Consider the following 26,081-nt stretch of genomic DNA (forward strand, 5'->3'; position numbering starts at 1 on the left):
GTTTCTCAAGGGAGTGTGACCTGGTAATCCACTGGGGTGAGAAAAAAGAGCCAAGAAGGGATAGTCAGTTCTCAAAAGAGGCCCCCAAAGGAAAACATACTCTGTGTCTAGCCAGCAGCAGCACTGTTGAGCATAATGTTTAGAAAAGTTGGTCAAAATACAAACAAAAAACCAAACACCTAATTTCTCCTTAGTTATCAAAAAGGATTCAAGGGGGCGCCTGGGTGGCTCAGTTGGTTAAGCGACTGCCTTCGGCTCAGGTCATGATCCTGGAGTCCCGGGATCGAGTCCCGCATCGGGCTCCCTGCTTGGCAGGGAGTCTGCTTCTCCCTCTGACCCTCCTCCCTCTCATGCTCTCTGTCTCTCATTCTCTCTCTCTCTCTCAAATAAATAAATAAAATCTTTAAAAAAAAAAAAAAAAAAGGATTCAAGGGACACAACTAACAGAAATTGCAATATTCTGGATAAACTACATTTTAAATTGCTTTCACTAATTAGGAAAGCAGCAACAGGAATGATCCAGATATCATTACATTAGCTTTAAAAATATTAATTTTATATCTAGAATTTAATATATCCCACAGAAAAGATTTGTAGCTACAATTATTGGACTGGGTGACATCAGTGTTAATCTTCTTGGTAGTGACAATAAGAAGAGTGTGATTTTGGAAGTAGTTTTTAGTTACATATCTGAAATGGAAAAAATATCTAATATTTGTCATACATGTCCTATGTACCAGACACTGTACTGAGTCAGCCTCTTACCTGTATCATTTGATTTAATTTTATGAGGTTACTATTTTTACTTGAAAACTAGGAACGAGTCAGTTGCATGTAACAGAAATTACGCAAATAAGGGTTTCTTTCTCTCATGTAACAAGAAATCTGAGATAAATCAGGGATAGTTTATTAACAAGAATTAACTCATTTTCTTCTGTTTTCAAATCTACCATTCTTAGCATAACTGTTGCCTCTTGCCACAGTTCCAGGCAACACATGTACTTTCCAGGCGGTTAGAAGGAAGAAAGTGGTCCAAGAAGGTTTTCTTTTCTTTTTCTTAAAATTCGTAAGTCTTCTCAGGTGGCCTCCGGCAGACTTACTGTCTTATTCTTCATTGACCAGACATGAGGTACTTGGTCACGCCTAGCTATAAGGAAGGTTGGCAAGGTATCTGGCCTTCAAACATCTGGAATGGGAGGAGCAGGAGAGAAGAAAGTGGAATGGCTGATGGGTTAGCCAACTTACCGTGTTCCCACACCATTTAGTCGATGTGGACACTGATGCACAGCAGGAATAATTAATTTGCCCAGAGTCATATAGTTAGTAAGTAGTGTAGGAACTCTTGAAACCTGGCACTTTGCCTCCAAACCCTGTGCTCCTATTCACCACATTGCCTTCTCAGACAGAGTGAAGTTAACTGGAGAAATCATGAGATTTTTGCATAGAATAATGTTTGCTTATAGAATTTACTACCTTGAAATATAAGGTTAGTAGTTTATCATTTTCCTAAAATGTATTTTTAACTAATGTAGTTATCCCCAACCAATGAAATTAGGTTAATGTTAGTCCAAAAAATATGGATTAAATGGGTGAATTAAGAATTTATTTATTTATTTATTTTTTTAGATCCACAAATTTTTTATTTTATTTTATTATGTTATATTAATCACCATACATCATTAGTTTATTCTAATATAGAATGCTATGAAATAATCATACCACACGACATAAACAGTAAGGCAGGTTGGGAGAGAGAAAAATCAAGTTAAAGCAGTGTTGAGTGGCTTGCTTTCAGTTTATCCAGACTTACCCCATGAAATATAGGATATGGAAGTATTTGGGTGTCTTGACTAGAGCTGTTAAGTTCACAAAAGCTATTTTTATTTATTTATTTATTTTTATTTTTTATTTCATTTATTTTTAAAAATTTTATTATGTTATGTTAGTCACCATACAATACATCATTAGTTTTTGATGTGTTGATCCACGATCCATTGTTTTCGTATAACACCCAGTGCTCCATGCAGTATGTGCCCTCCTTAATACCCATCACCAGGCTAACCCATCCCCCCACCCCCCTCCCCTCTAGAACCCTCAGTTTGTTTCTCAGAGTCCATAGTCTCTCAAAAGCTATTTTTACATATAGTAATTGTGAAGGTTAATTTTATGTTACCTTGACTGAGACACAGGTGCCTGTCTATCTGGTTAAACATTATTCTGGGTGTGTCTGCAGAGGTGTTTCTGGATAAGAGTAACATTTGAATTGGAAGACAGAGTGAAGAAGATGGCCCTCCCTACTGCAGGTGGGCCCCGTCCAGGCCACTGGAGGCCCAAGTAGAACAAAGGGCAGGGTAAGGGAGAACTCACTTTCTCTGCCTATCTTTGAGCTGGGGCATTGTTCTTCACCCTTTGGGCTGGAACTTACACCACTGGGTCTCCTGATTCTTTGGTTTGCAGAAAGCAGATCATGGGACTTCTTAGTTCTGTTTCTCTGGGGAACCCCAACTAATATAGTACTATATAATGAAATAGGAGGAAAAATAGTCACAAAAATCCATTCATTTACTGTATTGAGAAATGAGTCTTACTAGTCCAACAATTATTGATGTTTTCTATTGATATTTGTTATCCAAGATCAGTAGATTTAGTAAACACAACAAAAAATGGACAATAGTTATAGATCCTAAAAGTATAACTTTAACATATGTACCATGTTGACATGTGTATTAGTCAGCTCTGGCTGCCATAACAAAACAGCACAGCCCGAGTGGCTTAAACAACGGAAATCTATTTTCTCACAGTTCTGGAGGCCAGAAATCCAAGCTCAAGGTTCTAGCTGATTTGGTTTCTGGTGAGGGCATTCCTCCTGGCTTGCAGACAGCCATCTTTTCACTATGTCCTCACCTGGTCTTTCCTCGGTGCGTGCATGTAGAGAGAGGAAGAGCGAGCTCTGGTCTCTTCCTCTTCTTATAAGGGCACCAGTCCTCCTGGGTTAGGGTTCCACCTTTATGAACTCATTTAACCTTACTTCCTTATAGGCCTCATCTCCAAATACAGTCATATTGTGGGGGAAGGCTTCCACATATGAATTTGGAGGGCATGATTCAGTCCATAACTATGTGTGTTAGAGCAGTATCTCTGGTATCTGTGGATTCCTGTTCATTATGTAAATGTATCACTTATTTGTTTTATTTTTAAAAGATTGTAAAAGAAAAACACAAATCCCTTGCTCTACTTTTCTGACCCTAGGCCCTCTCTCCAAAGGCAATGACTTTCAACTCTTTTCCTTTTTTTTCCCGGTATTTACCTTCGTATTTCTAAATAATATGTTGACTTGTCAAATCCATTTTTTTAAAAGATTTTATTTCTTTATTTGAGAGAGAGAGAGTGCATGAGCCGGGGGGGGGGGGAGGGGCAGAGGGAGAGGGAGAAGTAGACTCCCCACTGAGCACCGATGCAGGACTCAATCCCAGGAACCTAAGATCATGACCTGAGCTGAAGACAGATGCTTAACCAAGTGAGCCATGCAGGTACCCCTGTTAAATACATTTTTTTATCTTTTTGATTTACTTTTATATTAGGTGGGAATTTAGGGCCTTTGTGTATCCTCACTTTACTCATACCCATTCTCCCAATATAACATTTGAATATTTTGCAAATAGTGTTTTGACTTTATATTGTTATCCAGTGAGCCACAAGTGTACTATGACTGTATCTTCTTTGTCATTCACCCTGTAGTTCTCCTAAAGTTAACATTGACTCCTCCCGCCCACTTTCTTAGTCTCCTATTTACATTTCACTAATTCTCTAACAACTTTCTATTCTTTATTTAATTTATTTAAAAAATTAAATAAAACATTGAAGTATCATTAACATACAGTGTTATATTTGTTTCAGGTGTACATATAATGAATTCCATAATTTTATGCATCACTCAGTGCTCATTGTGATAAGTGTACTCTTAACCCCTTCACCTATTTCACCCATCCCTCCACCCACCTCCTCTCTGGTAACCACCAGTTTGTTTTCTGCACCCCTATGATTATTGCAGCATTACTTATACTGGCCAAGATATGGAAACAGCCCAAGTGTCCATCCATGGATGAATGGATAAAGGACACACACACACAATGGAATATTACTCAGCCATAAAAAAGAATGAAATCTTGCCATTTGCAACAACATGGATGAAGCTAGAGGGTATAATGCCAAGTGAAATAAGTCTGTCAGAGAAAAACAAATACCATATGATTTCATTCATATGTGGAATTTAAGAAACAAAACAAATGAACAAAGGAAAAAGGAGACAAACAAAAAAACCAGACTCTTAAATTTTTAGTAACTTTGTATTATGGAAAATGTCAAACACATATCAAAATGGTGAGAATAGTATTATATACACTCCAGCCCTCATTATTAAGCTTCAAATATCAACTTTTGTCAAGGAATGCAAGGTTAGTTTAATATTCAAAAGCCAATCAATGTAAGAATATGCCATATTAATAAAGGACAAACCCTCATAATGATCTCAAAAGAGATTGAAAATTTTTTTGACAAAATGCAACACTCTTTCATGATAAAAACACTCAACAAACTAGGAATAGAAATAAACTTTCTCAACTTGATAAAGGGCATCTATGAAAATCTCATAGCTGACATCCTACTTAATGGTGAAAGACTGCATGCTTTTCCCCTAAGAGCAGATATAAGATAGGGATATCCTCTTTTGCCACTTCTCTTTGATATTGTGCTAGAGTTTCTAGCCAGACAAATAGGCAAGAGAAATAATTAAAAAGCATCAAAAGAGGAAAGGAAAGGGTAAAACTATATTTGTGTATGATATGACATGAACTATGGAATATAATTGCATATATTCCTATGGAATCCACATACAAATAGCTACTGGAACTAAAGAGTTAAGTGTTGCAGGCTATAAAATAAGCATACAGAAAAATCAATTATATTTCTATACATAAGCAATGAACAATCCAAAAATGAAATTAAGAAAACAATTCAATTTACAACAGCATCAAAAAGAATGAAATATTTAGGTATAAATTTAACTATTAAATATAAGACTTGTATACTGGAAACTACAAAAGATTGTCAAAAGAAATTAAAGCAGACCCTAAGAAATGGAAAGACACCCTATGTTTTGGACATATTGTTAAGAAGGCAATAGTTTCCAAATTGATCTACAGACTCGACATAAACCCTACCAAAATTCCAACTTGTGTTTTTGCAGAACTGATAGTCTGATCCTAAAATTCATATAGAAATGCAAAGGACCCAGACACCTAAATGTAAGAGCTAAAACTATAAAACTCTTTGAAGAAAACATAGGAATAAATCTTTGTAATTGTTGGATTAAGTAATGAAGCTTGGATCTGACATCAAAAGCATAGGTGACAAGCAAAAGGGTAAACTGAGACTTCATCAAAATGAAAAACTTTTGTGCTGCAAATGATATCATTGAGAAAGTTTAAAAAGACAAACCATAGAATGGTAGGAAATATGTGCAAATAATATATCTGATAAGGGACTTGTATCTAAAATTGTATATTATGTAAAGTTGTATGTAAAGAACACTTACAACTAAATAATAAAAAGACAAATAATCCAATTTTTAAAATGGGCAAATAATTGAAACAGACATTTCTCTGAAGAAGATACACAGAACACATGAAATACACTTTTAACATCATTAGCCATTAGGGAAGTACAAATCAAGCCCACAGTGAAATACCACTTCATATCCACTAGGATGGCTATAATAAAAAAGACAGATAATAAGTTTGGTGAGGATGTGGGCAAAATGAACCTCCTACCTTGTTGGTGAAATTGTAAAGTGGAGCAGTCACTCTAGAAAAGTTGGGCAGTTCCACAAATAGTTAAACATGTGGTTACCGTATGATGCTAAATTCCATTCCCAAGTATATACCCAGGAGAACTGAAAACATATATCCACACAAAAACTTGTATGCAAATTTTCATAGCAGCAATTTTCTTTTTTTTAAAATTAATTTTGTTTATTTATTTGACAGAGAGAGACACAGCGAGAGAGAGAACACAAGCAGGGGGAGTGGGAGAGGGAGAAGCAGGCTTCCCGCTGAGCAGGGAGCCTGATGCGGGGCTTGATCCCAGGACCCTGGGGTCATGACCTGAGCCGAAGGCAGATGCTTAACGACTGAGCCACCCAGGCGCCACAAGCAATTTTCTTTTTAAAAGATTTTATTTATTTTATTTAAAGAGAAGAGGGGAGAGACTGAGGCAGAGGGAGAGAGAGAGACTCTCAAGCAGACTCCCCACTGAGCACGGAGCTGGATGTGGGGCTCCATCTCATGATCCCAAGATTATGACCTGAACTGAAATCAAGAGTTGGAGGCTTAACTGACTGAGCCACCCAGGCGCCCTGCAGCAATTTTCTTAATAGCTGAAAGTTGGAAACACCAAAATGTCCACCAGCTGATGAATATATAAAACATGGCATTCATACAAATGATTACTATTCAGCAGTAAAAGAGAATGAGTACTGCTGCATGCTACGATGCAAATGACCTTGAAAAATTATGCCAGTGAAGGAAGTCAGTCACAGAAGACCACACATATGATTCTATTTATATGAAAAGTGTAGAATAGGCAGCTCTAAAGACAGAGGATTAGTGGCTACCCAGGGTTGAGGTGGGCTAATGGAGTGACTGCCAACGGGTAGGGAGTTTCTTTTTTGAGGGTAATAATTTCTAAACTCAGATTGTGGGGATGGTCTCACAACTCTGTGACTGTACTAAAACCATTGAATTGTACATGTTCAACAAAGGAACTTTATGGTATGTAAATTATATGCCAACAAATATGTAAAAAACAAAATAATGTATAAATGATGTCAGAAGAAAAGATATATGCTTATGGTATAGATGGCAAAGAATACATAGAATGAAAATGTTTGAGTAGATAAGAAAACAACTCTCAACTCCCTGTCAACCCTCTTTCACTCACACTCTCAACCACCCTGTCCGTCTCATATTAATTTGGATCAAATATGATTTCAACTATAAATATTTCCGCATGTTTTAAAAATAACTTTTTAAGCATAGACACATTATCATAACCAAACAAACATATTTCCTTTGTCTAAAATATTTTGTCAGTATTCACATTTCCACTTCCAACATCTTTTAATAAAATTTTACACTTCAGCTTCATCAAATAACACACTAGTGCCATTTTTTTTTTCTTCCTGGAGAATCCCCCTTTGGAGCCTTAGCTCCTGGTTCTTCCTCTTGGAGCTCCAGGCAAGCTCACAGCAGGCACCCTGGGACCACTCCTCAGCACTCTCCTGTGCTCGGTCTCCTTTCCTGGATGCCTCTCTTTTACTTCTGGTCTCTCTCAGCCTTCTGGAGCATAGTCTCTCAACATGAAAGGCTGCATGTGAAGTCATGTTTTCCCCAATTCTTAAGGATCTGAAAAAGTCTGTGTTCTCCCACTTAATTGAAAGTTGGTTGTTTGTAGAATTTCAGGTTGCAAATCATTTTGACTCAGAATTTTGAAGGAATTTCTCCAAGGTCTGGTGTGCTGTGTTGCTGTTTGAGAGGTTTGATGCAATTTTCCTTCTCTTCCTGTGTATGTAACTTGCTTTTTTCTCTTTGGAAACTTTTTTCTTTTGTCAATTTTGTTTTAACATTTAGCAATTATTACATTAAATAATATAAATTTCTCTCCATGCATACCATTTAACTGCATCCAAAAAGAGATGATCTCTCTCTCTCTCTCTTTTTTTTTTATTTCTTGGTTTGAGCTGCATGGGTCCACTTACAAGTGGATTTTTTTTTTATGCAGTACAGTCCTGTAAATGTATCTTCTCTTTCTTATTTTTTAAAATTGTAGTTGACATACAGTGTTATATTAGTTTCAGGTATACAACATAGTGATTCAGCATTTCTATACATTATGCAATGCTCACCACAAGTGTAGTCACCATCTGGCATTGGAAACTTTTTTTTTTTAATGTATGGTATATTAATTTATTCAATATTTATGACCACTATAAACTTCTGGAATGAGGTGGATATTAACTCAAACATGAAGCAAACATTTACTAATACCTACCGTGTGCTAGGCTTTGGACTACCTGTACAAAAAAAAAAAAAGATTTATTTATTTGGGGGGGAGCGGCAGAGGGAGAGTGAGAGAGAAACTTTAGCAGACTTTCGTGCTGAGCGCAGAGCTTGATGTGGGGCTTGATCCCATGACCCTGAGATCACAATCTGAGCCAAAACCCAAGAGTCAGGACGTTCAACTGACTGCACCGCCCAGGCACCCCTGTCACTGGAAACTTTTTAGGAGCGCTTTCTTGGTCTAGAAAGTTGTAACACTATGTCTTTATTACACTGGGTCTCTGATAAGTCTTTTATTTTAGACTCCTGGCTTTTAGTTTTATAAACTTTTCTTGTAGTATTTCTTTGAAAATTTCTTCCCGTTTTCTTATTTATAGAGACCAGAGACTCCTATTAAATCCTGAGCTTAGAATCTCTTTTTCTAATAGTTGCTTTTTTGTTCACTTCCTTATAATTTTTTGAACTTTAGTTTCAAGAGTTCATTCTACATTTTTAATTGCTCATTTTCATTAAACAAGAGCTGATCACGTTCCATGAAACCTGGATTCTAATCCTAGCTTGGGGCAGATTGTAAAGTTTTAAAAAACAAGAGGTGATTATTAGGGGCATGTGCAGGTAAATGTTACATTCACTTGCTGATTATTAAAATCACTTACTCATTCAGCACATTTATTTAGTGCTATGTGCCATGCACTGAAGGACAAAAGGGACAAAAAGTAAAGTGAATTGGTAAACCTTGTTGCAGACTATGGAAGTAGGAAGGTAACACTGAAAAGGGGAATTAACATTGGAGTGCCCACTGTGCTGGGGTGATGATGTCTACCTCTTGCAGATAAAGACATGGGGGCTCAAACAGTCAAGAGCACAGCCTGAATCAGTGAAGCAGACATTCTGTCCAGGTCTGAGTGTAGAGTTTCTCCTCTCACCACGGCATTGTGTTCCAGACACCTGACAGTCACTCTCAAAGCTCATGTAGAAGTTTACTGAGGATGCAGGGACATAGTCTGGAACCCACTGTACCCGTCTCAGGTGTTAGAAGCAGAATTGAAGCCCCCCGGTATTCTCACCCTGTATTTGTTACGTCTGCATGTCAGCTTAGCCTCGTTTGTGCTTTCTAGGTGGGCTTTCTCTGCCCCTTCTGGGCATTCCAGAGTTCCTGTCTTTACATACCACAATTCCAGTTACACAGAGATGCGAACCTGACTCTGTGGTCCCGAATCCATGTTCTTGAATCTAATCTATTTGGCTTGGGTTAGGGCTCTGTGCCTGGTTCAGTTGATTCTGTTTGCCCCTTGGTATGGTGGTGGGGCAAAAGTTCCCAGAAAAAGGGGTAGAGAGGATTGTCGTCATCTTCAATTCTAGGCAGATGTCTGGAGAGGTAGCAACTATGTGGGCTCTGAGTGAGCCCACCCTGAAGGGAAGCTGGGGTCATCACCTACATTATTGAAACTGAAATCGTATTTCTTCACCATATTCAATATTCTATTCACATGCACCTTTCTACTTTTTTTAATTTTTATTTATTTATATTTTTTTCTACTTTTTTCTAAAGTAACAGTTTGAAGGCCACAACTTGATTTTCCCCCCATGTAGTCACATTATGAATGTAGGGGGAAAAGATTTTTCTTCTGTATGTAACTCATATGTAAATAACCAAATGTTTTTTAACACTCACAGGTAAAAATGAGCTCAAAATCACCTGTAAAATTGTATCAGGTTGTTTTCCTTAGTGTGCATTTAGTTTGAAACAATAGCTGATTTTCAGACACCAAATCAAAATAGAATAGTCTTAGACCAAGTTGCGACCACTACATTCCAACTTAATCATACAGTACGAGTACTTTTTTGTGTGTGTCATGCTATTCACCAAAAACCAAATTGTATCTTTATTGGAAATTGCACTCAATACTATATATTTCCAGTGACATCACCAGCTAATGTGGGGTTTATTTATTTTTAAAAGATTTTATTTATTTATTTGACAGAGAGAGAGAGACAGTGAGAGGGGGAACACAAACAGGGGGACTGGGAGAGGGGGAAACAGGCTTCCCGCTGAGCAGGGAGCCCGATGGCAGGGCTCGATCCCATGACCCTGAGATCATGACCTGAGCCGAAGGCAGATGCTTAACGACTGAGCCTGGACCCAGGCGCCCCTAATGCGGGGTTTAAAAAGAACACAAAACACTGCTTGCCTTTAGCAAGGCTTTGCTTTGCTAGTAAGCAGTTCAGTTACACTCCTCCTGAAGTTTGTTTAAAGGAATATAATTCTTGATCATATACTGTTTGGAACATAAGCAAAACTCACTGTATACAAGAGATGTTTTACATAACAGAGGAGGCTGGAACTTGCGAGGTGCCCAAAGAAAGGCTAAGTGTGGCTCCCAGTTCCAGCTGGAAGGTAGATGTCAGGTATGGAAGGCACCATGATCTACACATCACATACCAAAAGGTTAATCTATGTTCTCTCAAGTACCTGATACTCTAGGTCCCAACTGTCTAAAGACAGTAGTAAGGGAATGTGCAATGCCAATTCATAGACTAACTCAAAAACTCCAAACAGACAATGTCTAACAGAAAAAGAGTAGGCATAAAAATATGATATGCAGTTAAACATATTTAATAGAAATATTAAAATAATCATTACATTTCCTCTTGCTGAAACCATGAAAGAATATCACTTTGTAATCAAAGTAATTTTATCATGCAAAAAGGTATTTTTGTTATTACATTCATAAGTAGAGACTATATTTCAAAACAAGTTTACACAGACTTCAAAAAGGCCTAGACTTACAGTGAAATTTACTTAAATACTATTACAGTTAAATTGTATGCTGCTGGCATATGCATATTCACAGTTTATAAAGTAAAAAAAACCACTAAACTTTTAAAGTCAGCTCTGAAATGGATGCATGTTCATTAATACATTCACTAGTTAGGTCTGTTCTTCTAAAAGAGGAGGAAAGACAGATATAGGAGATATTTTGTAAAGAACAAACTCAACATGTCAGCAGCAAATTTCAGTTAAATTAAATCGGAAACGAATGTTCTGAGTAACCAAAGTACAAAGTCAGTTCACCAGCTGAGAATGAAAATCAGAGTATAAATTGGAAGGCTTAAGGGAACTTTACAGAGCATATTGTGTGGTGATTTTTAAACAAATATTAAAAATAGAATTCTCAAATTTATGATTTAAGAACACAATTTTGATCTTGTCAATAAAATATATTCAGAGGCATCAAAGGCGGGTAACACCACAAGACCTGTGAAAATGTGACACTGCCCTCGAAGGCGTCTTCCTGAAGCTCCTTGTGATGGAGGGTGTAAGCAACGGCATGTCTGCTGAACATGGGAAGCACCACTCTCCTATTAGATACAATGCTGAAGGACACAGTCAATGTTCTGGTAAGTTTTTACTGGGGGAGATGGAAAGAATTCTCAAAACAGATTCATGGCTTAAAAGTAGATGAACCCTCTCAAGAGCCTGGAGAGACAGCACGGAATCACCCCAAGGTAATGAGCTGGTCCCCTATGTTCATGCTCTGTGTCACACCAGCCAACACTAGGGCTTCTGACAACATAATGAGTTTTGAGATAATATATTTTAAAGAAAAAAAGAACAGTTCATTTAAAAGTTACTAAATAAAATGTTAAGTCTCATAATTAACTGCACATATTTGCTTTATAATCCCTTAATAAACATGTCAACTTTATGAATAAAGCATTTCCTTCATATTCTAATTACATTTGCTTTAACAATTTATAATAATAATCTATCTGCAAGTTTGCTCTTGCAATAAATAGTCTTGTAACATTATTTTCAAAACCTAAATTCCAGTTGGGACTGTACCAAAATTTAACTTTGAAATTCACAGTACTGCCCAGAAACAGGTGGGTCCTGAGGTTCCACAGAAGGAGGGAGTGACTTCATTCTTGGTGTTTTCATCTGGCAGCACGCTTGGGAGGTCAGAGAGTCAAAGGACTGTGGGCTGGTATCAACACTTCAGGCTGCTGTACTTTTACTTCATACTTTTACTTCAAGCGGAGACTTTTTAAATACATCTGACATACGTATGTACAAATATATGTAGATGTGAATATACACACACACACACTTTTGGACAAAAGAATGACAGCAATATATGTGAAACTTTTTTTGCCAAATGGATTCTATTTGGTTAATAAATAATGTTTTCCTGTTAATCTATCGAAGTCCAGACCAACTATGTAGATAGGATGCCCATCCAGAGGAACGGGAAGTATTTTCTTCCTCACCTTTGGGGAGTTAAAAAAGAAAAAAAGTGCATTAATCTTCTCATAACATACTTTGATGTTACAAATCTATTCTTGAATTTTCAGTATTTGTCTTTCTCCATTAGACAATTCCAAAATAAAGACCCCAGCACAACTAAGTATTATTAACAATAAGGGGAATTTGTACATTCTTTTTATAACAGAAGACTTTATGTAACTTAGAATCAAAACCCAACAGTTGTGTGGTGAACCTCAAAACTAAACCAAGACAAACAAAAAACAACTGTTTTTAATCATTCCAAAATCAGGTATATGAGGTATAATTTACTTGTGGTACAATTCATCCTCTTTAGGTGTAGCACCACCATCCCCACCTTTTTGCCTTTTCTAGAAAGTCATATGAATTGGAGCACATCATGTATCTTTTGAATGTGGTTCCTTCCACTTAGCAGGATGCATCTGAGAATTGTCCATGATCCTGTGGGTATTGGTAGTTCATTCCTTTTTACTGCTGAGTAGGATTCCACTGTGTGGCTGTACCAGTTTGTTTTATTCATTTACCAGTGAAAGATATCTGCGTTGTTTCTAGTTTTTTTCCAGTTTAAAATAAATCTGCTCTAAACATTTATGTACGGGTTTTTAATGTTAAAAAATTTACTGAGAAATAATCTACATGAGATTCACCCTTTTAAAGTGTATAATTCAGTGGTTAGGTTTGTGCAATTTTTTTGTGTGAGTATAGTCTTTCATTTCTCTTGGATAGATACCTCAGAGTGGGACTGTTGTTGTATAATGAGTGTATTTAACTTTATAAAATAATGCCAAACTTTTCTAAGGCGGTTGTATCATTTTGTATTGAGTGTTCCAGTTTCTCTTTTTATCTTTTTTATGATCAACACAAACAAATCCTGTCTTAAAATTCAGAAAAATTCTGGGCTTCCAAGAAAATTTCTGACAAGGCCTCCTTTACTGTTTTCTTCTTACTATGATTTGTACATTAATATATATGATTTGAAAGTTTTACAACCTTAAAAAAAGGTGAACATCTCTTCTCATTACATGTCCTTTCCCTCCTCCCCTTCCCTCCCGAGATATGACCACTATTAAATTCAGTATGCTCCCTTCCAGACACCCTTCTGTGTTGTCAAACACATGTATGTATCACAAATGATCTCAGGCAAAGAAGCATTTCCAAAATTTTACACAGAGGACTTCCTATAGTTTATAAGCCGTTTTCATTTCTTTTTCTGTTCATTGGTTTTATCCATGTATTAGTTATGAACTGCTGTGTAACAAATCACTGCAAACTTATTAGCTTAAACAGTACACATTATCTCAGTTTCCATGGGTCAGGAGACCAGGTAGGGAGGGCTTAGCCAGATCCTCAGGGTCTTTCACAAGGCTGCAATCAAGGTGTTGGCCAGGAATGGGTCTCATCTGAAGGACTGACTAGAGAAGGATCTGCTTCCAAATGCATGTGGTAAATGGCAGAATTCAGTGCCTCAAAGGCTGCTGGAGCCACAGCCTCAGTTCCTTGCCACAGGGGCTTTTTTTTTAAATTAAGATTTTATTTATTTATTTGAGAAAGAGAAAGAGCACACCAGTGAGGGGGAGTGGCATTGGGAGAGGGAGAAGCAGACTCCCCACTGAGCAGGGAACCTGATGCAAGGCTTGATCCCAGGACCCCAAGATCATGACCTGAGCCGAAGGCAGATGCTTAACCTACTGAGCCACCCAGGCGTCCCCAAATGGCCTCTTTAATAATGTCAGCTTGCAAGTGGAGAAGGTGGAGAGTCTGCTAATGAGACAGAAGTCACAAGCTAACCTAATCATGGAAGTGACACCCTGTCACCTTTGCTGTATTCTACTGGTTAGAAACAAGTCACTAGGCCAGTCTAATGGCCATTCAAGGGGAGAGAGTTACATAAAGACATGAATGCCTAGAGGGCACCATGGTGGCAGATTTTTTAAAAGTCAGTCTTCCCACAGTCTACATGGAGAAGAGCTTCTATCAGCACCACGCTCTAACCAACTGAGCTAACCGGCCAGCTGCCATGGAGAAGAGCTTCTAGAAAGCTGGAGGAAGTGATACTGTTAAGGGATGGAAAACTGGGTACTGACTCTGCTTTCTCCCATCAGAGGGGGCGGTGGCCTTGCTCCCAAGAATGATGAAAGCCAGGGGCCTCCATTTCCTAAATGAAATGCAGAGACCTCTGTATGTTCATCTGGAATGAATGGTGCACTCTGAGTATAAGTCTTGTGACACAAGAAAAATTCAACCGTGTCTCTGATCTGGCAGGACTCTTCCCTGTACAGACAGTGTTCCTGGCAGCTGTTCATGTCCTTAGGTAAGTAAGGACCACAGAAAGGCTGAGATAGGGTGCATTTGCTCCTGCCCTGAGTAACTATTCTTTTCTGATAAGGTTCTACGTCCTCTGCAAACCAAATCAGACACTTACAGTGAGTATGAGTGTGTTCTCTTCCTGTCAGTCTGGAGATGACCAAAAAAGCTTGATAGTCTTGGCCTTTTTTCCTCTCTTTTTTTTTTTTTTCCTTAACTGAGGTAAAATTGGCATATAACCTTATATTAGCTTCAGGTCTTTTCCTCTTTATTTACTTCTACAGAGTATTAGACTTTGGTAATGTTGTACAGTAAGTAACAATACACAGCTCTGTAAATTATAACCTAGTTGGGGAGTAAAGATGTAGAGAAGCAACTTTCAGCTCTTACTTGAGCAGCAAAGTTGAGATTCCAGTCTTGCAAAGAGAAGCACTATATGACTAACTTACTTAGGGAGTGAACCCTGCTTACCTCAAGTTGTATCTCAAGAAGAAAAGAAAAATGTAATCTGTGAACAGCAGTGGGATCTAACATGCAGGAAGCAGGGTGAGTTAACCTGTGCACTGCAGGCAAGCAACAATCTACACTTGTCAGTGTCTTCTTCACATTACTTGTTTTGAAACTAATGCAGCACTTTGTATTTTTTTGCCTTATATAGAGATGCCACAGGGAGCTTTGAGTAGCTCAGGACACTTGCCTGGGGTGTGAGTTGGGTCATTAAAGGGTGTTTGTTACAGGGAGTTTGACATCATTTGCCAGAGTTGGATAACCTACTTTATCCCCTAAGCTAATGTTTCTCAAATACTTGTGACCCAGACCCACAGAAAGACAAACATTTTATATCAGGAGCTGACACAGTCAGACAGATAGCAACATCCACCCATATACCCAGAGAATTTCAAGAAACAATTCTTACCCTTACAAGATTCAATGTATTCTGGTGTTTGTCTCATTTTCTCGATTAAAAAAAATATTCTGGATGTGATTCACCAAATTAATTTCAACATCCATTAGTGATTAGCAACCCAAATGAAAAATACTGGTATAAACTCTATACAAAATCAGAGATTGTAAACACTGCTTCAAAGGAGACGAAGGAGGCAAGAGTACTTGTGCTTTTTGCTCTTCTGATCCCGTTCCTTTCAGTGCCAGAAGAGCAGCCCTCAGACCCTCTCTTCTGGCACCCCAGACATGTATACATGGTCTGTTGTCCTGAAGGCCTTGGTAAAGAAATGTCCTTGGTCTGGCTGGTGAGGCTCAGGACTCTTACTGCAGCATGATGACAAGTTTCCTGTGCATGACATTCCTTCTTGCAACTCAGACCTTTCACTCAGGTTTTCCTTATACATGAAGTACATTGCTATGCATTTCCAATGGAGGCAAATTCTTAAAGTTTCTATCAGAAAGGATCTCGAAAAATATTTCTTCAAAGTTGACAGTTATTTCTTATAGCATGCTAAAGACAGTACTTCACCAATGCGGCTGAGAAGTCCACTGTGAGCCTGTCACTCCTTTAAAGGTAATGAGGTAATGGGTCTTCTTTTTTTAAGTTTAATTTAATTTTATTATATTAGTCACCATACAATATAGCATTAGTGTTTGATGTAGTGATCCATGATTCATTGCTTTTGTATAACACCCAGTGCTCCATGCAGTACGTGCCCTCCTTAATATCCATCACTGGGCTAACCAATCCCACCACCGCCCTCCCCTCTAAAACCCTCAGTTTGTTTCTTGGAGTCCATAGTCTCTCATGGTTCATCTCCCCCTTCGATTTCTCCCCTTTCATTTTTCCCTTCCTTCTCCTAAAGTCCTCCATGCTATTCCTTATGTTCCACAAATAAGTGAAACCATATGATAATTGACTTTCTCTGCTTGACTTATTTCACTTAGCATAATCTCCTCCAGTCCCATCCATGTTGATGTAAAAGCTGGGTATTCATCCTTTCTGATGGCTGAGTAATATTCTGTTATACAGGGACCACATCTTCTTTATCCATTCATCTGTTGAAGGGCATCTCGGCTCTTTCCACAGTTTGGCTATTGCAGACACTGCTGCTATGAACATTGGGGTGCATATGGCCCTTCTTTTCACCGCATCTGTGTCTTTGGGGTACATACCCAGTAGTGCAATTGCTGGGTCATAGGGTAGCTCTATTTTTAATTTTTTGAGGAACCTCCACACTGTTTTCCAAAGTGGCTGCACCAACCTGCATTCCCACCAAGAGTGTAAGAGGGTTCCCCTTTCTCCACAACCTCTCTAACATTTGTTGTTTCTTGCCTTGTCAATTTTTGCCATTCTAACTGGTGTAAGGTGCTATCTCAATGTGGTTTTGATTTGAATTTCCCTGATGGCTAATGATGATGAACATTTCTTCATGTGTCTGTTAGCCATTTGTATTCTTCTTTTGAGAAGTGTCCGTTCATGTCTTCTGCCCACTTTTGACTTGTTTTTTGGGTGTTGAGTTTGAGAAGTTCTTTATAGATCTTGGAAATCTGCGCTTTGTCTGTAGTGTCATTTGCAAGTATCTTCTCCCATTCTGTGGGTTGCCTCTTTGTTTTGTTGACTGTTTCCTTTGCTGTGCAGAAGCTTTTTATCTTGATGAAGTCCCAAAAGTTCATTTTTGCTTTTGTTTCACTAGCTTTTGGGGATGTATCTTGAAAGAAGTTGCTGTGGCCAATGTCAAAGAGGTTACTGTCTATGTTCTCCTCTAGGATTTTGATGGATTCTTGTCTCACATTGAGGTCTTTCATCCATTCTGAGTTTATCTTTGTGTATGGTGTTAGAGAATGGTTGTGCTTCATTCTTCTGTATATAGCTGTCCAATTTTCCCAGCACCATTTATTGAAGAGACTGTCTTTTTCCCATTGCATATTTTTTCCTGCTTTGTCAAAGATTATTTGACCACAGAGCTGAGGGTCCATATCTGGGCTCTCTATTCTGTTCCACTGGTCTATATGTCTGTTTTTGTGCCAGTACCATGCTGTCTTGGTGATCACTGCTTTGTAATATAGCTTAAAATCGGGCAATGTGATGCCCCCAGCTTTGTTTTTCTTTTTCAACATTTCCTTGGCGATTCAGGGTCTTTTCCGATTCCATACAAATTTTAGGATTGTTTGTTCCAGCACTTTGAAAAATGTCATTGGAATTTTGATCGGGATGGCGTTTGAAGGTATAGATTGCTCTGGGTAGCATAGACATTTTAACAATGTTTATTCTTCTGATCCATGAGCATGGAATGTTTTTCCATCTTTTTGTGTCTTTTTCAATTTCTTTCATGAGTGTTCTGTAGTTTGTAGAGTATAGATCCTTTACTTCTTTGGTTAGGTTTATTCTGAGGTATCTTATGGTTTTTGGTGCTACTGTAAATGGAACTGTTTCTCTAATTTCTCTTTCTACAGTTGCATTGTTAGTGTATAAGAAAGCAACTGATTTCTGTGCATTGATTTTGTATCCTGTTACATTACTGAATTGCTGTATGAGTTCTAATAATTTGGGGGTGGAGTCTTTTGGGTTTTCCATATAAAGTGTTATGTCATCTGCGAAGAGAGAGAGTTTGACTTCTTCTTTGCCAATTTGAATACCTTTTATTTCCTTTTGTTGTCTGATTGCTGTTGCTAGGACTTCTAGTACAATGTTGAACAATAGTGGCGAGAGTGGGCATCCTTGACGTGCTCCTGATCTTAAGGGAAAGGCTCTCAGCTTTTCCCCACTGAGGATGATGTTCGTTTTGGGGTTTTCATAGACGGATTTTATGAATTTGAGTAATGTTGCCTCTCTCCCTATACTCTGAAGAGTTTAAATCAGGAAAGGATGCCGTGTTTTGTCAAATGCTTTTTCTGCATCAATTGAAAGGACCATATGGTTCTTCTCTCTCCTCTTATTAATGTGTTCTGTCGCATTGATTGATTGGTGAATGTTGAACCACCCTTGCATCCCAGAAATAAATCCCACTTGGTCGTGGTGGATGATCCTTTTAATGTATTGTTGGATCCTATTAGCTAGGATCTTATTGAGAATTTTGGAATCCATATTCATCAGGGATATCGGTCTGAAATTCTCCTCTTTAATGGGGTCTTTGCCTGGTTTGGGGATTAAGGTAATGCTGGCTTCATAGAATGAGTCTGGAAGCTTCCCTTCTGCTTCTATTTTTTTGAAACAGCTTCAGGAGAATAGGTATTATTTCTTCTTTGAATGTTCGGTAGAATTCCCTAGGGAATCCTCAGGCCACGGATTCTTGTTTTTTGGGAGGTTTTTGATCATGGCTTCAATCTCGTTACTGGTTATTGGCCTGTTCAGGTTGTCAATTTCTTCTTGTATCAGTCTTGGGAGTTTATAGGTTTCCAGGAAGGCATCCATTTCATCCAGATTGCTCAATTTATTGGCATATAGTTGTTGATAATAATTTCTAATAATTGTTTCTATTTCCTTGGTGTTAGTTGTGATCTTTCCCCTTTCATTCATAATTTTATTAATTTGGGTCCTTTCTCTTTTCTTTTGGATAAGCCTGGCCAGGGGTTTATCGATCTTATTAATTCTTTCAAAGAACCAGCTTCTAGTTTCGTTGATCTGATCTGTGTTTCTGGTTTCTAATTCATTGATTTCTGCTCTGATCTTAATTATTTCTCTTCTAATGCATGGCTTAGGCATCATTTGTTGCTTTTTCTCTAGTTCTTTAAGGTGTAGAGTTAGTTGGTGAATTCGGGATTTTTCTATTTTTTTGAGTGAGGCTTGGATGGCTATGTATTTCCCCCTTAGTACCACCTTTGCAGTATCCCATAGGTTTGGACCGATGTGTTTTTGTTCTCATTGGTTTCCATGAATTGTTTAAGTTCTTTGATTTCCTGGTTGACGCAAACATTCTTGACCAGAGTGGTCTTTAATTCCAAGTATTTGAATTTCTTCCAAATTTTTCTTGTGGTTGAGTTCCAGTTTTAAAGCATTATAGTCTGAGAATATGCAGGGAATAATCTCAATCTTTTGGTATCGGTAGAGACCTGATTTGTGATCCAGTATGTGGTCTATTCTGTGCGCTCGAGAAGAATGAGTATTCTGTTGTTTTAGGGTGGAAAGTTCTGTATATATCTATAAGGTCCATCTGGTCCAGTGTGTCATTCAAAGTTCTTGTTTCCTTGTTGATTTTCTGCTTAGATGATCTGTCTATTGCTGAGAGTGGAGTGTTAAGGTCTCCTACAATTAACGTATTGTTATCAATATGACTCTTTATTTTAGTTAACAGTTGGCTTATGTAGATGGCTGCTCCCATGTTGGGGCATAGATATTTACAATTGTTAGATCTTTTGTTGGATGGAACCTTTAAGAATGACAGAGTGTCCTTCTGTGTCTCTAAATACAGTCTTTAGCTTAAAATCTAATTTGTCTGATAAAAGAATTGCTGCCCTAGCTTTCTTTTGAGGTCCGCTGGCATGGAAGATGGATCTCCATCCATTCACTTTCAGTCTGGATGTATCTTTAGGTTCAAAATGAGCCTCTTGTAGACGGCATATGGATTGGTCCTGTCTTTTTATTCAATCTGCAACCCTGTGCCATTTTATGGGAGCATTTAGGCTGTTCACATTCAGAGTGATTATTGAAAGATACGAATTTATTGTCATCCTGTTGCCTGTGAAGTCCTTGTTTCTATAGATCGTCTCTAAATTTCTGTTCTATATCACTCTTGGGGTCTTTCTCCTTTTATAGAACCCCCCTTAATATTTCTTGCAGGGCCAGCTTAGTGGTCACATATTCTTTCAGTTTCTGCCAGTCTTGGAAACTCTGCATCTCTCCATCCATTCTAAATGAAAGCCTTGCCGGATAAAGTATTCTTGGCTGCATGTTCTTCTCATTTAGTACCCTGAATATGTCTTGCCAGGCCTTTCTGGCTTGCCAGGTCTCTGTGGATAGGTCTGACGTTATTCTGATGTTCCTCCCTCTGTACGTAAGGAATCTCTTCCCCCTAACTGCCCTTAAGATGGTTTCCTTTGTTCTAAGATTTGTGAGTTTTACTATTACGTGCCGGGGTGTTGGCCTGTTTTCCTTGATCTTGGGAGGGGTCCCCTCTGCCTCTAGGACACAAATGTTTGTTTCATTCCCCAGATTAGGGAAGTTCTCAGCTACGATTTGCTCAAATATATCTTCTAGTCCTCTCTTTCTCTCCACCCCCTGAGGGATCCCAATAATTCTGACATTGGAACATTTCATGGTGTCGCTTATTTCTCTGATTCTGTTTTCATGGATTTGAGTTGTTTCTCCCTGGCTTCCTCTTTTTTCTTCTTTTCTATCAATTGGTCTTCTAGATCACTAATTCGTTCTTCTGCCTCGCTTACCCATAGCTGTTAGACCATCTAGATTAGATTGGATCTCATTGATAACATTTTTAAGTTCTGCCAATTCAGCTTTCATTTCTGCCCTTGGAGACTCTATGTTGCCATTAATCGATTTCTCCATTCTAGTATTGTCTTCACAACTGCTACCCTGAATTCCATTTCTGACATCTTGGTTATATCTGTATCCATTTGTAAATCTGTGGCAGAAGTCACAGTCTTGAACCATGAGAGACGATGGACTCTGAAAAACAAACTGAGGGTTCTAGAGGGGAAGGGGTGGGAGGATGGGTTAGCCTGGTGATGGGTATTAAAGAGGGCATGTTCTGCATGGAGCACTGGGTGTTATACGCAAACAATGAATCATGGAACACTACATCAAAAACTAATGATGTAATGTATGGTGATTAACATAACATTAAAAAAAAAAAGAAGTCACAGTCTCTGAGTCTTTCCTATTTTGGGGGTTCTTCCTCCTAGTCATTCTGTTGATGGGTGGTTCAGGAATGGACAGAGTCCAAATTATTGACCACAACCCAAGCAAGATGCACCTGGTTTATAGGGACCTTAGGGTTACTGGCCTCTTGTTCTCCCAGCCTGTCTTCTGGGGGAGAGGCCTGCCGCACTGTTACTCAAGCAAGCCTATTTGGGCAGAGTTGCCTTGCCCCGGTTGGGGGGGATGGGTTCAGTGAAAACCGTTTTTTTTTTTTTGGATTTTGTTCTCTGGCGGCTTTCCCTGGTGGCTTTCTGCGTCTCTTCCGAGAGTCAGAGTGAAGAGATCGTTTCCAACCCTCTGCCTCAGAGCGGAGATCACAGTCTGTTCTTCAGTGCACTTGCCAGGCCACACTATCCCCGTTTCTGTCTGTGCTGCTATAAATTGCAGCAACCTGGGTTATGCGCCCCTCAGCAGGGCTCCCAGTCCTCAACTCCACTTCGGGGCACAGGTGCACGTCTCTGCCCTTTGTGCTTCTAAAACCGCCAGCCGCCCCAGTTCGCATGTGTGGCCCTGCTGCTCCAGATGTCAGTCTGAGGGGCTGCCCTAAAGTCCTTTCCTCGCCACTACCGGTCTGTGAGTCTGTGCCCTGTCCCCAGCGTAGGAGGCTTTCGTGAACTGGTGGTGCAGGATCCCGACAGCTCCCTCTCCCTTCCGTTTATCTTCCGATATCTGCCCGCAGAATTACAACTCCCCATTTCACAGCTCAAAACCAACTGCCTGCGATATTCTGTTTGTAGAGATCCAGATATAGCTTCTTACATCTCAGGCTGATTTTGTGGGTGTTCAGAGCGGTCTGGTAGATATCCAGCTCAATTCTGGGGACCAGTTGGAATAGGGTCCCCTACTCCTCCGCCATCTTTTCAAACTCCGGCAATGGGTCTTCTTTTGAGGACTTTTCTCTGTCCCTTTTGGTGGGCAGTTTCACTTTTACGTGAAGAGGTAGACTTCCTTTTATTTATTCTACTTGAAATTGTATTGAGATTTTTCAAATGTGTGAATGGATGTCCTTCAGCAGCTCTGAAAAATTTTCATTCTCTTCAAATACTGTCTCTACCTCATTCTTTCCTCTCCTTCTAGAACTTCAATTATCAAATATATGTTGGTTGTCTTCATTCTATCCTCTATTTCTATTACCCACTCTTTCAGTTTTTTCTTCCATTGTTTTGTTTCTCTCTGCTGAATTCTAAATAATTCCTTCTGACCTACCTTTCAGTTCAATAATTCTTGCTTAAGCCATATCTCTATCTGCTGCCAGACCATAACTATTTTTAATTCAATTTTTATAAGTTTTTGTTTGCTCATGTAAATAAGAGATAAGAAGTGAATAACCTTTCAAAGGTACACTAGTTTAAGTTTAATAATGGGGGGGGGTCTTCCTATACATTTACAGGACTTAGCAAAAAACCTGTCTTAGAGTTCTGGGTTTCTAATGAACTTCTTATATGTCTCCTATGTGATGATTGATAACATCTGTGTTACTAAAACACTTAGGTTAGTCTGTTCGAGATCTTTTAATCAACGTTGGTATCCTCAACTTACAGGAGTCACTTGAGTGTTAGTAACATCTATATTACATTACACATGCTGGGCTTTTAGAAGGATTATTAGATATGCTAAATATTTGAGATCATATCACTGAAGTATGTTTTAATTTAAAAATACACATATTCTTCCTAAAGTCCTGATTAATTTTACAATGAAAAAAACAGTTTTAGCTTTGGTAGAATAAGCAAAAAGTAATATATAAAAGCAAATTTGTGATTTAGGATAACTACATTACCAAAAAATGTACATGATGTATTCTTATTTTGGATCTTGTGACAAAAATACTATTGCGGCTAAGGTAATGTACCCTACAATTAGCAGACCTGAGATTACTATCAGTATTGAGAACCTTCCTCCCTCATTATTACACAGATGTATTTTAAGAAAACAGTTTCAAAGAAACAATCAGCACTACTATGAAGTATTTCTGAAAAACCAAACCAAAAACAACAACAAAAAACCCCCCCCAAACCACAGCCAAATCATCAGTCCTCTAGATCAGGGGTTCTTGAGGTATGGTCAACAGACCAGGTGAACTTGTTAAAGCTGCAAACTCTTGGGTCCCACCCTAAATTTACTGAATCAGAAACTTGGGGGGGGGGGTGGCCAGCAATCTGAGTTTAATCATCTCACCAGATGATTCTGACACCTGTTCCATTTTAAGGACTACTCTCCAGCGTTATCAGTTTAGTCCGGATTTTAGGATGTTAAAGAGCACCAGCATGGGGCTCTTGGGTGGCTCAGCTGGTTAAGTGTCTGACTTCAGCTCAGGTCATGATCTCAGGGTTCTGGGATTGACTCCCGCAGGGAGTCTGCTTGTCCCTTTCCCTCTGCCCCTCCCCGTGCTCATGTGCACACATTCTCTCTCTCAAATAAATAAAATCTTAAAAAAAAAAAAAAGGCACCAACATGATGGGATAAGCCAGTCAAAAGTGGGACAACTAGACATTTTGGGCCTACTGATGTGATGTCTCAGAAAGTACACAACACTACCTATGAGGGATTTTTATCTCCCACCCTGTCCAATTACACCTGGATCTAATCAGAGATCTGACTTCCTATTTATAGGCAACAATGGAACAACTTAAATGCTATCTCAAAGTGCCAAATCCAGAACTGAGCTTCTGTAGGACAAATGACCAGTTTCTTCAACTAATAATTGACATATTACAAAAAGGAACATGGAAATGCTATAGATAACAAAAACAAAACAGAGCTTAAGGGATATCAACCAAATGCAATGTGTGAGCCCTATTAAGATGCTGTATAAAGACATCTGCAATAATGGGAACAGTGGGCACGAACTGGGTGTAGATGGCAGAGGAGTCTGATACACAGTGAAGTGTTTGCTGGGGAAATCATGATGTGTGGGATCTGCTTTAAAATCTCTAGCCTTGGGGCACCTGGGTGGCCCAGTTGGTTAAGTGTCTGCCTTCAGCTCAGGTCATGATTCCAGGGTCCTGGGATCGAGCTCCTCCGCCTTGGGCTCCCTCTCCCTCTCCCTGAAGCTCCCTCTGCTTGTGCTCTCTCTCGCTCTGTCAAATAAATAAATAAAATCATAAAAAAAAACAAAACTCTAGTTCTTGCTATTCCCCTGTCAAAAGAAGTCTGACCATGAAAATTGTTAAAGATGAGTGAGAGCTACAGGGACATGACAGCATTCTCCCTGTATTTGCTTGAAAAGGTCACTAACAAAAACATTTTAAACTAACAAAAATGAAACCATGATCCTTAAGTGCATCCTTAAGATGCAGTCTGAAATCAGGTAACTACAGCAGTTGTATGCAAATCATTTTAAAGGAGTTTATGAAATCACAGTGTTAAATCTATTTGCCACAAAAATCTAAGCTCCAAATACAGGACAGCTTTAAAACTGTCTGCCTTGAGAAACGGGACTGTGGGGTATGCTGTGTACCAAATGTTGGGCCATATGACTCTGCTGACTGTAGAATTTGGTGGGGGGAAGGGGTGAGGGTGAGGCAGTGGTGGGGGGGGAGTAGGAAAGAATAAGCTAATACATGTTAAAAAATTATGATATAAAATAAAACCACATTCTTTGATAGAATTCAATCTAGAACTACATGTCTAATTTTCAAAGATCTAACTAAACACTGTATTGTATTTTGCTGCATCTTAAAATTATATTATGTACTATAATTGCCCTAACGTGTTAAAACGTTAGCTTTTCAAATCTAGTCACAGGTTACACATATGATAGAACTTACCCAAATGAACAAAATTTAAATGTTTTAAGTACAGTGTCACGAAAAAGATTGTAAGCATACACACAAAGTCTCAACCACAAGGCCAACATTTAGTGTAAGTTATGCAACAGGAGTTTTAATACTTTCCTTCACCTACCTTGAGCAATTGCAGTCAGTTTTCCCTTTTCTTCAGGGCTGAGCTGCAACATTGTATCTATAACAGGAAGGAGCCTCTCTTTCTCACTACCTGGTTTCAGGAAAATGAATTGTAGCAAGACATTCTTCAAGTATTCCAGGTTAGCTACAGACTTTTCTCGTTCTTGATTTCTTTCCAATCTTCTTATTTCACTTTTGAGGAGCTGATGTTGGAGAAATGAGTTAAAAATGAATATTTGGAGCTTCAGGTTAAACATGGCAGACTGAACCCATGTACTCTTCTTCTCTTCCCCCTTAAATGCCCCCCAAAATAACTATAACGGAGAGATTAGGAGAGAAGAAAAAAAATAGATGAGAAATACCAAGAGATTCCTACAAGATGGGAAGCAGATAAAGTGGAAGAGACTCAGCCCAGTGGCTCACCCAGTACCACTGACAAGATGACAGAATGGATCCTGCAGAAACATCAAGAAGTTTCTGCCTCAAAGTACAGGGGAGCGTGGGAACTGGGGTCGAAAACTGAGGACTGATGTCAAGTCCTCAGTTTTGGTTGGTACCATGATGTTCCCTTCACCTCCTATTCTCTACAGAAAGTAAACTAGTGGGCTCAGGGCCGTGGGATAAGGCACACTGCAGAGGGCAAGCACAGC

General features: G+C 38.8%; 1 protein-coding gene across 2 annotated transcripts in view; it reads right to left on the reverse strand.

Annotated features, from left to right (window-relative positions):
- Positions 1–10,715: 10,715 nt before the first annotated feature.
- Positions 10,716–26,081, reverse strand: part of GCC2 (GRIP and coiled-coil domain containing 2) — a 73,080-nt gene continuing 57,714 nt past the window's right edge. For both annotated transcript variants that reach the window (XM_078056692.1, XM_078056693.1), the window contains 2 exons: positions 25,433–25,634; positions 10,716–12,386 (listed from right to left, as the gene is read on the reverse strand). In XM_078056692.1, coding sequence (XP_077912818.1) covers positions 12,316–12,386; positions 25,433–25,634 — 273 coding nt within the window. In that variant the 3' untranslated portion in view covers positions 10,716–12,315. The remainder of the gene's footprint in view (positions 12,387–25,432; positions 25,635–26,081) is intronic.

Source organism: Halichoerus grypus, chromosome 10 (assembly GCF_964656455.1).
Source record: "Halichoerus grypus chromosome 10, mHalGry1.hap1.1, whole genome shotgun sequence".
Lineage (NCBI taxonomy): Eukaryota > Metazoa > Chordata > Mammalia > Carnivora > Phocidae > Halichoerus > Halichoerus grypus.